The sequence below is a fragment of the Centroberyx affinis genome, unplaced genomic scaffold (genome assembly GCF_046629955.1).
Source record: "Centroberyx affinis isolate AG114_WGS23_722 - 3 ecotype Tasmania unplaced genomic scaffold, CSIRO-AGI_Caff_v1 ptg002982l_1, whole genome shotgun sequence".
In the NCBI taxonomy this organism is placed as follows: domain Eukaryota; kingdom Metazoa; phylum Chordata; class Actinopteri; order Beryciformes; family Berycidae; genus Centroberyx; species Centroberyx affinis.
In genome coordinates this window covers 181,477-195,987 of record NW_027281088.1, presented here as the reverse complement: position 1 = coordinate 195,987, position 14,511 = coordinate 181,477, and the positions used below count along the sequence as shown (strand labels likewise).

Genomic DNA, 14,511 nt, shown 5'->3' with positions numbered 1-14,511 from the left:
TTTTGTTCCAAAACAGAGTACAGGCTGTAAAGTGAGTTACAGCAGTACAGTTACAAGAGAGAAATCTCAGCACCTGGCAAAGTAGTCATTGAGTCACTGGTCAACAACCCTATCAGCCCCCTGCAAGTATATTATGGTCATTTTGTGCTATGTATGAAAAGAGGTTAGTGCCAGCAGATTGTCAATATTGAACCACTGAATGAAAAAAAATTATTTGTTGAATGAAAGTTTGAAATTGAATGCAATGGTTTGAATTTAACGTTTAGCTGTAATTTCAAATTCGGTTTTGTTGATTCAGATTCAGCTTCCTGAGATACACATCTGAGCTCAAGGGACTTTTGTTGTCTGAGTATCGGCTGGAAGGCAGTCGCTCCTCCAAGGCTGCCAGCACTCGGCTAACAGTCTTCACTTAGCCAACAACCAATCTGCCAACACTAATCTCTTTCCATACTATGGGGCAGTATTGGCACTAGATACAGATTGGAATGGCATCATGGTGGCCACTGTTGAAACATGTCACCATGCTGCTGGCTTCATCTACATACATTGGACTGAAGATTTTGTATTTATTTTTGCCAAACCTGTAGTTTGAGTCATGAAGCTTTTTCTCCTCCTACAAGTCAGACTCTCACACAAATGATAATATACCCGAAATTTAGATGGTCAAATAAACTCTGGGTTGTGTTTTTAAAGAGCCTCTGCCAGCAGGCCTTCAATCCAGAACCGCTGATTGCTTATCTACAGCTCTGTTCCTCCTGTCAGACCTCAGCTGTCACCTCCGTCTCCCCAGCAGCCGCTCTCCCTGGCCCAGACTGGGAGGATTTCACCACCAACCGCTCAACGCCGGAACATCGTTTTATCTCTTACCACAACAAGCTAAAACATCAATGGACCAGAGCTTAAAGTCTAATACCTCTGTTCTCAGCGTTTTTCCTCTGATAAACCACACCAGCATGCCAGAACGCTGTATTCCCACACAGAGTCAAGTGGAGGAGCATCTGTGCAGAGTGCAGGTGTGGGTGGCAGGGGGGTAGAAAGGGGAGTGCAGCTGGTTGGGGTCACAGTGGCTCAGTGTGCTGAATGACTAATGAAAGGTTATGGCGGCGCAGCATGGCTGCCTACTCTGAACAGTGGGCTGGAGGAGGGCACGCCTTGTCTGGCTTCTAGCACCCTCCTGGTCTGCCTCTGGATAAAAATGGGCATTTAACAAGTCCTCCCAGAACACAGGGGCCACAATCCTTCACTTAACAAGCTCATTATTTCACATTGTTTTTGTCCTTTGCTCCTCCTCGGCGGCGGTGGCAGGGAAAAGGGTGTTTGATGTATGTCTCTGTTAGAGAGTTGTACGAGGGTCTTTGAGAGGGAAGGATGATAATGGATCTGCTAATGATGTAGTCCCCACTTTCATGGCTCCCTGCAATAATGTCGGGTCCACTGCATGAATATTCAGAGGCTTTGTTTCCAAAGGACGCTTGGACGCTCAAGGTTAGGGTTGAGGGCAACCGAGGACAATGCCAAGGAGTCAAATCCACTTCTAAATCAGGTTCCAGCATCAATGAAATGACCATGGAATACCAGTGAATTGAAGCAAAACATACAGTAACAGAGGCCCTCGTTTGATCAAAACTATGCAGTGACCAGTGGATTGTATATTTATATGAGTTTGTTTGAACCCCTCAGAGTTTCTCAAGGAGGATACTGAGGCAGAATTTACAGAATTTTACATTTACTATCTGGAGATTAAAAAAAACAAAACAAAAGACTGCAGTTTAGTTTTGTTTGTCACCTGTTTTCTTTCCACTGCAGTGGCAGTCATTGTAGAAGTCTCCCTTCGTGCATTTATCCTGCATCTATACTGCATTAGTGCTGCAGAGAATCCTTTCTTGAATGTTATACAGCAAAATCAGTAAATCGGTGTATTCTAATGCAAAACTCTGTCTCTCAACCAACTAGTTACCAGACCATACATTGTAAGTTCCAATTGCTGAAAAGAGAGAAAAAGTGCACTTTGCCAAAACAGTTCCACTTGAGGATGGAGCATAAGTTTCGTATTAGAGTATTTCAGCAAGCACGCAGTAAAAACTTGGGCTACGGCAGCTACATCTGTATGTGGAATTACCAAGATGAATTTGCTGCATCTCACAGGATGAAACCTCAGTCTTAACAATTTATCACTGTTTCACCACGCAGCAGTAAAAATCAATAACATAGTTATACTGAGTGGAATTGACTGAGTGTGAAATTGCAATCAAACAACAAATATTAGTCTCAACCAAATAGATGCTACAGAGATAAATGATGTTTACAAATCTGCCTGAAATTACACTCAGTTTACATTGTTATATTACTTGTTTCAGTTATAGTCTATTGTAGAAAAAATGTACTTCTCATCAGAAGTAATTTGGACTCCCTACTTGAGAGAATATTGTATTTTCAGACCAGAATGCAGACACTATTTGTAACCAATTTTTAATACTAGATTTGTGAAGTCAAATCGAGTCAAGTCAGATTCTTTTCGAAAGCACTTTTAACAAGATAGGTTTGTCACAAAGTGCTTTACAGGATAACAGGATGTCCTGGTGGCTCAGTTGGCTAAGGCACATACCGTATAAGTGTGATGTCCCGAGTTCAAATCTGGCCTAGCCTTGTTGCATGCTGTCCCTCTGTCTCTCCCAATCTTTGCTGTTTCTCTCTCTAAGTAACAGTGCTTTACAGAGAAAACGAAGGATACAAATACAGATAAAAAAGTGATACAAGATACAAGAGAGAGCAACCTCATCACAGATTTTGTCCAGAAATGTCTAGGTAGTTCAGCATACTGACAGGATAGGCATGATAAGGGGTGATAAGGGGTGATTACTCTGCTTGAAGGTGTGAAGTGCTACAGTATTGACAGTCACCAACATCTGTGACAACCTTCTAACAAAAACACCTCTTAGCAGGAACCAATTAGACCTTTGGAGATTTCAATTACCACCTTGATGGGGTTTTCAGGATCAATAACCAAGAGTGTATCTTGACGAGATGGTCGGGGCTGCGAGGGGCTCACGCTGCTCCGCCGGTTCACATCGGCAGACATAGAGAAAGCATTGCTATTGTTGCGCTCGGATGTGTTTGCCTGGCAATGGCCCCGGTGTGTCGCAATAAATATTCATGCGTTTTATATTCACCAATGTAAACTGACATCAAAGATGCACATGCTACACGAGCTATCATTAGGGTTAGGAGATCAAATAGCGCAGCAGCACCCGAACAAGATTAGAAAATGTCACACGCCGCCTCCACCCCCTCCTCCTCCTCCTCTTCCTGCGCCTCCTCCAGAAGAATGAAGACAGGTAAAGAATCAACGCAGAGAGCCAGCCAGACACCAACACAGAGCTCTCCAGCGCATACTAATCTAAAACAACATTGTACCTCGGCAGCACGTTTTTCCCCCTCCGCTGAGACGTGTTTAAGTGTGAGATGGGGCCCTGCAGATCTCATCACTTAGGGAAGGTTGTGGCCTGCATCTATCCCACCACTCCACCCCCCCTTGCAGGTTCCTATCACTTCCATCCTCAAATTGGAAGTGACAGGCCACTCAGGCAGAGGTGTCTACGCTCCCCCCCCCCCCCCCCCCCCCCCCATCAGCGGCCGTGCAGCCCCACTCAGAGCTGTCAGCCTGATTACATATCAGCGGGATGGGGGGACCTAAGGAAAGGAGATGTCCAGCTGGAGACAGACCACTAAACACATCGCCTGTCCTGCTGCCTCACATCTGCCAATACACACACCACCTGTCCCCGAGGCTGCCACAAAACCAATCTATCTGTCTCTATTGCTCTCCTGCACTCCTCCAGAAATAAAACAAACTGCATCTCTCTTTCTCTCATTCTTTCTTTCTCTCTCTCTCTCTCTTCCTCTCACTGTCCGCAAACTGCATCCATATCTCATACTGCATCTCTCTTGCTCTCATTTGTTCTTCCTTGCTCTGTCCCTCTCTTTGTCTTTGTCTCTTTGTTTCTTTTTCTTTCTTTCTCACTACTAATCTCATGCTTTCACCCTCCCACCAAAACCAAAAAAACAACCTGCATCTCTCTTTCTCTCTCTTTCTCTTTCTGTCCGTGTCTCATCTTCAGTGCTTACTACTGGGAGCGCAACTCATTTACCAACTTTTCGTGCTTGTGGCAGCTCATTACGCAGATAGACCTACCTGTCTTCCCCCTGTGGACTAGCAGAGCAGCGGTGATGCCTGGGCTCAGAGGCAGACGTGCTAAGTGATAGCAAGCGCTAAATTATTGGGCGCCTCTGATGTATCAAAGTTCCTAGCTCTCTTACACAAGGACAAAAATACATGTTGTTTACTTAAGTGCTGATTTTCCCGTCTCTTTTCTTTTCTCTTTCCCCAGGCGTGAAGCTCGGAGGCACTCCACGGCAGTCCAGAGAGGTACCTGTTTACTCCACTTCTCCCAAAACACAGAGATACGCAGCCTGCTGCCGCCTGTTATCTATTGCAAAGTGATTGTCAGCCTTGTACCTCTCAGCGTGTCTGATAGCATCTGTGTAGAGAGGCTGACCTCCTGCCGCGCATTCAGGCAGTCAGACATACAGAGTTAACGGCCCCAGTTGAACCTGGCCTAGCCCTAAGGATGCGATCACACCTACAGGTAGTTTTCTTTGGTCTGAACCAGAGTGGAAGTTTACTACTACATTTTTGCATTTGGTACATTTAGGTTCAATTACAAGTGAACCAGGACTTGTAAACAAAAGCCACATGGATTCATAAGTAGCTCAGTTATTGGACAGAGGTTTGGTAACCTGTCATCCCGCCAGGTTGTTAGGGGGTTGTTAGGGGTTTGTCCTTGGTTCATTTTGTTATGCTAGGCTTTTCATGCATGAGTAACGGCTGGCTATCACTAACGGCTACCAACATCAATCTCTTTATACCCATAAACCCTTGTGTTTTGGGGTCGTTTCCTGTAGTTGGTTCGGATTACGTTCTCATTCCTAACAGTTCGCTTGGAAGAGGACCCAGACCCACATTTTCAGGCATCTTGGTGTGGTTGATTGGAGTGCTACCAAGTTTGAATGGCATACCCTCTCAAATGAAGCGAACTTATGGAGTGAATGCTCCAGTGTTCGAATAAACCGCCCCAAAGATGCGTGGTGCGAACATGCCCTAAGTCTCCACGCTTCCTTACGAGGGCAGAGGCATGGCAGTAAAGCCTGCATGGAGGATTAGAGCCAGGGTTCTGCTAGACTATCGGCTACAAGGTTCAGATAGTTAGGAGAGAGAGCCACGGCGTGGTCGACTCCAAAAGAGGACACAAACTCGGTTGCTATGTCAGACACGCTCTGCTCCACTTTCTTCTCAGCCGACCTCAGATTGCTCTCGTCTCCGCTGTGATCGTCAGTGCAGATGAGAGACTTACATTAGTGCAAACCCAGAAGTACGTGACGTCTGGTGTGTAGGTTGCTGCCCTATGCTTGCCTCCGCACATTAAACAGACTGGGAGGAACTACTCCCTGCTTTTTTTTTCCTCCAGATGTCCCAGAGGATGAAGGAATATGGCCATTTAAGTCAGGAGGGGGGATGAACCAAGATTCATGATGGTCTCATCACCTTGTCTATTGTAAAATTAAAATTATACATCCAGTCCATTGGCTTTATGATGCCATTACAGCATTTAATTGAAATAAAATGTCAGAATGCATGATGGCCTTGGGCATCATCTGATGGCAATCAGGCAGTAGATGATTCTAATTTAGATTTCCCATTAAGTGTTTATAAGACATTTATATGATATTACAGCTCAGTTTATTGATAGGTCATGGATGTCATTGGGCAGTGCATGTCATTTGAGTTAGGCAAAGTTAGACTGTTGTTTAAGGTGTAGTGAAACAGCACCACCAAGTGGCCTGTTTTAATATTGAAGGCAACATTTAGGGGTAAATATAATGAGTGAATAGTCATTTTGTGTATGAGAATAAAAGCTCAGGTTTACCACTTCACTGAGTAAAGAGTCAAAATTATATTTTTGCACAAATATCTGTATTATCATATGAAAATAATCTTTTTGTCTGTTTGGTCTCAACATAGGTGTTTTTTATGTCCCCAATTTCTCCTCATGGATTAATCAAGTATCTATGTGTTAACTTTGTGTCTGTCTGTCTGCTTCTGTCTATAAGCTTTCTATGTCTTGTGTTTTTCCTACAGACGCTTTGTACTCAGGACAGAGAGGGGGCCAGGTCTGACTCATATCAGGACCAGCGACTGGCAGCAGGCGTCTTGTCCAGCCCCATCCCTCCCATGCAGTTCCCAGACTTTGAGAGGAGCAGACAGTCAGCCACTCCTGGGTCTCGGGAGCAGGACATAGGCTCCCTTCGTGTCACCAAAAGACATCGGAAACTGTTGAAAACCAGTCCGATGATCCACCACTCCAACAACGCTTCCTCCCCCTCTTCTTCCTCTTCCTCCTCTTCCTCATCAACCTCAGTTTCCTCCTCCTCCGCCTCAGGCTCACTCCCAGCGGAGAGCTGGAAAAGGCTCTCTGGTATCCTGGAAGCACGTCGGCGACTGATGAAGGAGATGTGTGCCAAGTACAAAAGCAGCATCTCCAGGACCATCACACGTCACCACGTGGCCCACATCTACGTGGAGGACAAGTACAAATTGCTGTATTGCCAGGTGCCCAAGGCGGGCTGTTCAAACTGGAAGAGGACCCTGATGGTTCTGGCAGGCCAGGCTTCCAACGCCCAGAGCATCAAACACGATACGGTCCACTACGGCAACCACCTCAAGAGGCTGGACAGCTTTGACCGGCAGGGCATCATGCATCGACTGGAAACCTACACCAAAGTAGTCTTCGTCCGAGAGCCTTTGGAGAGGCTGGTGTCAGCCTACAGGGACAAGTTCGAGAATCCCAACAACTACTACCACTCCCTGTTTGGGAAACCCATTATCTCCAAGTACAGGGTGAACGCCTCCAAGGCGGCCCTGAGTACAGGCAACGGGGTCACGTTCCAGGAGTTTGTCCAGTACCTGGTGGATGTCCACCGACCCGTGGGAATGGACATCCACTGGGAGCCGGCAAACCAGCTCTGCAACCCTTGTCTGTTGGACTACGACTTCATTGGCAAGTTTGAGAACATGGAGGAGGAGTCCAACTTCCTCCTGCGACGGACTGGGGCACCGCGCAACCTCACGCTGCCCAATTTCAAAGATAGGAACCCTAGCGCTGAGAGGACCTCTATGCAGATCACACAAAAATACTTTGCACAGGTCAGCATGTGGGAGAGGCAGCGAATCTATGACTTTTACTACATGGACTATCTGATGTTTAACTACTCCAAGCCTTTTAAAGATTTATATTGACTGACTCCAATGAGGACTATTCTCCAATGACAGCAACATTCCACTACATCTACATCTTTATCATGATAGTATCCTAACCAACACATGAATATAAACAAGCTCACAGAAAGATATTCCTTGGGAAAACAGGTCATAGAATATTTGATGAGTGTATCAGGGCGCAATTATGAATCTTGGCATCTTAGCAGAGAGACTTGTTATTCATCTTCAGGAGAATATCTTAAATCTTAAAGTAAACTTTCTCTGGTTTTAGGAAGAGCTGCCAATTATAAACAAATGCCCCCTTTTAATTGTAACTGTAGGGTATGTCCACTTTTTAGACAAAACTATAAGAAAAGGTTCATGTGGTTTCATACTAAAGGTATACTACTGTCCTGAAATGCAAGTTATTGTTCACTTCTAGTTTGATCACATGGTGAGGTAGAATTTTGAAATTATAAATCTTATGCTTCTAAATAGGCTTTAAATAATGCCTGATTATGGGTCAAATGGTATTTGCAAATGCATTTTATCCTACTTAGGCGCCAGATGGGTGGGATTTACAATGGGGGCCGGAAAGTTAAGTCTGTCACAGTTACACATTCAAAAGTGGATTATGTGCTCTGTGATTGACCACTTACCGAACACTATCTAAATTGTCCAAGCAGGTCACAACAAACACCAAGAATAAAGAGTTTGGTTCCAAAATGTGATATGCACCATTTGAAAAAAGTGAGAGCTACTCTTACAAAAGGATTGATATCACAAAATTAAATCAAATTATGGTATTTTTTTAAAAGGATATTAAGAAACTTAAGTCCTGGGTTGACCAAATGATTGGTTATAGATATTGAATGATGAACTAAAGTCATGATTTTTTTCCCCCATGCATGTATAGCATTTTGGAAATGTATTTGCATTTGAAATTTTTTTATTTGAAATATTTGCGACTACTATTTTACCTTTGTCTGGCATCAGTATACCTCTATGTATCAATGCATACTAATACAGATATTTAGAAACCATAATATAATGAAACACTATAAATCTTTATAATGTGTCAAGTGCTGCCCACCTGGAATCTTTATTGCACTTATAGTAGCATTTTTGTACTTCCAAATATGTCAGTAAATTCTGAGTTTTAGTCTAACATTTAGGTCTCTTATGTAACTTGGGTGACTGTAGATACATGCAGGCCATCCAGGTACTTGCAGGGTACAGATAACTTTGCTACCACTTTTTCTTTATGCCTGTTAGCATTACAAAGTTACTAATCCTTCCTATTTTGGTTCAATACTGATCTAAAAACACATGATTAGGACAGGAATCCATGAGCAGGAGAAGAGTTTGTACCCCACTAGTGTGTATTTCCCACTTTGCTCCACCTCTCAGTGTGTATCTATTAGACTAGACACCCTATCTCTTAACAGCTATCTCTTAACAAATCCCACACCGTCAATAACTCACTACCCTTTATATGTACATCATATCCATTCTACACTGTCGTATAGGCTTTTTCTGACACTAACGTGTAAAACTGTATGATGGGCATTCAGATGACTATATATTTTTCTATGTATTTCTATAATGGATATATTTAGTGCTTCTTTGTGAAGTTTTGTTCCTTTTTGATGTCATTGATTGTTCTTTGAGTAATACCATGAAGAGTGTAGAGTACCGTGTAGCTGAAGAGTTTCTTTCCAAAACGCGATATCCACCTGTAGAAAACACCCACTCGCAAGAAAATGATTGACAGCACAAACATTTAATCAAATTATGGCACCTTTCAAAGTGTTGAAGATAACATAAGACCTTGGTAGATATGAATTGATACCGTTGGGCGCTCTATATTTTAGAGGTAGTGAACGATGAACTTCAGGTAATGATTTATTTTTCTAAAACGGATATACAGCGTATTGTAAATGAGCTCTTTAATTACTTGTCCCTAGATCTGCTTGGTCTCTCTGTAGGATAATTCACCCTGTACAGATGAGCTGCCTAGTTACCCATGCTGGCTAATGACGTCTGTACCCATAGCAACTCCATTCACTCCCTGTGACAATACTGAATCGATAGGGAGGGTGCAAATACTGACACTCTTACTGGCACACACACTCACACACACACACAGCCTACTACACCACCTTGACTCCATCTCTGTGTGAGTGAGTGAGTGAGTGAGTGAGTAGCATGGTAGCTGCTATGATATGTGTTCATGGATCTGGTGGGAACACACACACATACACACACACACTGATAGAAGACACTGTGCAGGCATCCTGTCTGAGCAACATAGCTAGACTGCATCTCTCACCCAGTCTCCACAATGTACAGAGCACATGACACCCATTCTCTAGAGCCTCCATAATATTGTGCAGCCTGTACAAAACACACTGCACAGTATTGTACAGGTTCAGCAAATCTGAAGATCACTTGTTTTCCCATTCATCTAAGATGGCTAAAACTTTTGTATCGAATCACATTTAGACCCGGGTCAAACAGCAGCTGCAAATAATCCTCAGAGTTTGTTTTAACCTACTTGGAGTGCCAGATGGGTGGGGTTTACCACATCAAGACAATTCAGATCATGTCAAGTAAGTTGCTCATTACAAAAAAGTATGCTAAGTTTTCAAATGGTTTATTGTGATTGTCTAAATTTTGTGGCATTCGGTGTATATTCCTATGTAGCAAACACCACCCAGCTGGCACTAAAGCAGATTAAAATAAGCCATAAAAAGTGTTTCACACAGTGCAATGTACACAAATGGAAATCTGATGGAGACTAGTTACTCTGAGGTCCTGAGCAGTCAAACCCAAACATTTCATAAAGTTAGGGATCTGCTAGAACACTTTATAAGATTAAGTATACTTGAAATAAGGTGAGATTTAATGTGAGGGGGGGGGGGGGGGGGGTACAACCTAACAGAATCATTTATCAGATCTATCACTTAAATCCTCAAAATGATACTGACTGAATGGAGACCGTGGCCCGGGTTCCCCAGATGTAAGTTGAGACTAAGTTCATCTTTGTTTCATAGTTACTTTAGTTCATTTGCACAGTGATAAGATGTAAATGTTGTGATAAAAAAACAACTATGATAAAATATGATGATAAAAACACAGAAAGAAGAAATACAAATGACTAATTTGTGCAAACAAAGCAACAACAAAGAAATCAAGATGACAAGTCAGGACACAGTTGAATTGGATAACAGAATCTATTTTGATTTTATTTCATTATGAGTGAATGGTGCAAAGATGAACTTGCTCTAATGAGGCTATTGGGAAACCCACTCTGGTCTTTTATGAATAAGTAGCACTCAGTATTCAGCTACAGTGGAAAAGTGCTCTAACAAAAGATTTTATAAAGAGATGTATTTGTCTGTGACTAAAGGGAAATTAACATTATTTAAAATCTATACACACTGTATTTTATTCTATTTTTTCCAAATGAAGGTGTTTGATGATTTTGACGGTATTACACTTTCACAGTGATGGCAATTGTATGAAATTATGTCAGTATAGTGTGTTGGCTTTTGCAATTCCAAAATCTATTCCTCGTTCAGGTTGTGGTCAGATTCTATGTAGGTATAGCCAATCTCTGACCAAAAAAGCTATAGCATAATTATGAGTGTTACTCCTGCAAAATGCTCCGTCAGTCCCCGCCCCCCAGCTAATCAAAGTTTTTCTTGGTATGTGGGTGTGTGGACAGATATATCAAAAAAATATTTACAGTAACAAGTGAATGTATAACTGTTTTATTGTTGGTGCAAAATATGTATAAAATCCGATCTAAAGCCCTTTGCCTTATTTTACACTGCCAATCAAATGGTGTATTTCAGGAAGACATTCTTCAGGTGGCTGTTTTTCTGGCTGACGAGTGTCTACTAATAAATTGTCTTTAGCATTTTCAATTTGCCTCCTTTTTTCATTGTAGTAGTGTTGTTAGTTTGTTTGTTTGAAGTCTCTGAACTTTGGTGAGTCCGCTTGAGCTATGGGTCTCAGCAGTACGAGTCTCGTTGTTGTAGCTGATTGTTTGTTGGTAGATTTATTTTTATTCCTTTTTAAGTTCTTAACTTTTTTTGGTTTAAGGTTTTTTTTTTCATCTATTTTAAACTAACAAGAACAGACATTGATACCTTATCAGCTAAAGCAGCTGATGCACAGCACATGTTTAATACTGAAGATAACTTCCAACACCATTCTTGATTCTTTTTCAGTCATTATATAACCAGTGTACAGTTTTTCTGAGAGCACATGTTCTTATTCAGCACAAGCCTGCTACACATTCATACAGCTGGGAGCTGTTCAGTACAACCACAGTCTTCTGCTTAGCCACTGAGTAACTCCACAGGACTAAACAGGAGTTAAAGCTGCTCTCTGCTCGTTGACAGTGCCAATTAGCAGCAAGACTTCAAAACCCAGAAGTCATGAAACAAGATGTCAGTAAACTGCACACAACGCGCTCATGTTTACCAACCTGGCCGGTCTGTGATGCTTTAAACCAAAGATACCAAAGAGACCAGAGAGGAAGAGATCTAATGTTGCTAAGTCCAGCTTTCTCTGGACGGAGCCGCGCTAACTGATTTAGGAGACAGTCTTGTATTTCACTCTTAAAGGGAAATTTCACCCACAGATACTTTTACACTGTTATGTATCATCAATCCGTGATGTTCAATGCATTCCAAGAGTTATTTTGTGTTGAAGTGATGTACTTGACATTTTTGCTGTACCCACTTCCTCATCTACTTCTACTTCAGATCGTGATTTCTTACATTTTCCAAAATGATTTTCGACAACACTCAGAGAATGAACCTGAACTTGTTGCATCCAGCTGCTGGTTATATGTGTAAGTGGAAAGAGTGATAACAATAGTGATAGCGATACCCCAATATACTGTATCTTAGGCTGCATTGCATTCTGGTCTATTGCGGCTACTGTTGGATGAGAAATTGGTATCTCTGCCTCTTCTGCAATGGATTTCTCCCTGTGTGATTATTGAATGTCGGGTTGTCAGACCTGTCGAAATGTAGTGTAGGAAAGAAGCTTTTGCTGTTTGATTCTGATACCAAAACCTGACGTTTACTGTAGATGTTTAGGTAGGTGAACATTTTTCTGCTATTACTGTAAACACTGCACTGGAAATATCTCAATGTGATGTCATCTTGTCTACGTTTGGCCAGTTATCCACGAGAATAAGAAAAATACACTAAACAAAATGGGCCCAGAAATGCAATGTACATCATATGTCATATATCATATCTTATCAGTATCTGTTTTTAACAGAGACAAGTTGAAGTGTTTTAGGGTGGATTTATCCTTTACTCTCAATTCACTTCATGTGGACAGAGACGATTTCCAACCAGAATGAAATTTTGCCATTTAGGACAAATCTACAGGGTCTGAATTAGGAGAGACAGGTTGCTCTTCTCTGTTGCAGCCCCACTTCATGATTTAGACTGATAAGACAGGTGCATTTATACATAAAAATCTTGCCTAGCGCAGCTTTAAGTGACTTGCCCAAGCATACCTTGATGCAGCATACCTTGATGTATCCACCGTCTGACACTAACTCTAACAAAATGAGTGCTGGCATGAAAATAAAGCACATTGTGGGTTAGTGTTGGTGTTAAAAGCCCGAAGACTTTTGCTTACAAAATAGGTATGTTTTTGGGGATAGACTCGTCTATGTTTTTGGAATACTGATTGAGGAATTTGAGGGAGCAGAGTTAGGTTTAGATAAACCCTCTTTTCCAAAAGATATATGGCACTTTGGACTGAAACCTTTCATATTTGAATTCAGCAGAAACAAAATGTCCAAATGTGCATGAGAACATTAAAGACAAGTATAGATGACATTGTTCCTTGCCTCTCTCCAGTGTCTTCCACACCTGGGTCAAATACAGAAGTGTTTGTTTTAACTTGCTTGGTTTGCCCACTTGTTTTTGAGTATGGTCTCACACAACTGCACACCACTGGTCTCAATCAAATGTTTCTATGGCCATATTTATACAAACACAAAAACATCAGATCTGCATATGACTGTCTACACAGGGAGAAATTACATTGCATCTGATTTTGTTCCCCCCACAGTTTAAACAGACATGACAAGATCCATTCTGTGCCACAACGGGTTGAAAGTCAGATTAATATCTCTGGGTGTAAGTATCCTCAAATCACCTCACATATCCACACATTTGGAAAGGACTGTCAAGAACAACTTGTTTCTTTCAAAAGTAAAGATTTTCACACTGAGATGTAAGTGTTTGTCAAATTGCTGCTTTTATGCTTCCAACATAGTCTTGTAGTGCCTGTTCTGAGTGTATCAGGGAAAGGATTTACTCCATTTGCATTCTGTGATGAGATCTCAATAGGTACCGTATGGTGCCTGAATGTACAGTAATTTGCATTATTCCCAGACACTCTTCCTACACTTAAAAGAATATTTAAAAAAAAATCACTGTTATACCAGCATTTCGTATTCCAAACTGACATTGTTTTCATGAGAACAAATAGCAGCCGTATTTCTTGTGTTGGTGTGTGTGTGTGTGTGTGTGTGTGTGTGTGTGTGTCTGTGTGTGTGTCTGTGTATGCGTGTAGATGCACACAGTATGTTTCAGCGTGAGAATATGTGTATGCTTGTGTGGCGGATGAATATTGCAGCTCAAATTGATCACTCTGTAGAGTTAGAAATTTGATTAAACGCTCAAGGCTGATTTCTGCAACCGCTCTTGTATAAGTCATGAGAGCACTTTGGGGGAAGTTAAAACTGTGGAGAAAACAAAAGCCATCCATTTACCTCATTAGTGTGTGTGGAAAATCTTGACATGCTTTGAAGGGAATGTGCTTGTGTAGCTAAATCAGCTGGAGGGCCCAAAGCAGACATACAAGGGAGGCAACCAAACATCTTCCCAAAGTGATAAACAACCTCGCCTTGCTTGAGAGAACTGTAAAAAAGAGACTTTGCTCTATTTTCCAAGTATTATTATCTGATAAGTTCCTCAGTTAATCTTTATGTTTGCCTGCAAGGCAGCATTAACATGGCTGAAGACATGTTGCTGCTGATTCTCTGACGACAGAATTCTGATGTTGAATACCAGCACTGCATACACACACACTCACAGGTATGCAAACACACACACACACACACACACACAGTCACTTACTTACACACACCC

The 14,511-nt window shown here is 42.0% G+C and overlaps 1 protein-coding gene across 1 annotated transcript; it reads left to right on the top strand.

The window, feature by feature from the left end:
• The first annotated feature begins 4,390 nt into the window (after nucleotides 1-4,390).
• LOC139658924 (carbohydrate sulfotransferase 8-like) lies at nucleotides 4,391-7,354 on the top strand. The gene is made up of 2 exons (XM_071537110.1): nucleotides 4,391-4,426; nucleotides 6,197-7,354. Exon 2 carries the CDS (start codon nucleotides 6,290-6,292, stop codon nucleotides 7,352-7,354), a length of 1,065 nt encoding a protein of 354 aa, XP_071393211.1. The 5' UTR covers nucleotides 4,391-4,426; nucleotides 6,197-6,289.
• The last annotated feature ends 7,157 nt before the right edge of the window (nucleotides 7,355-14,511 follow it).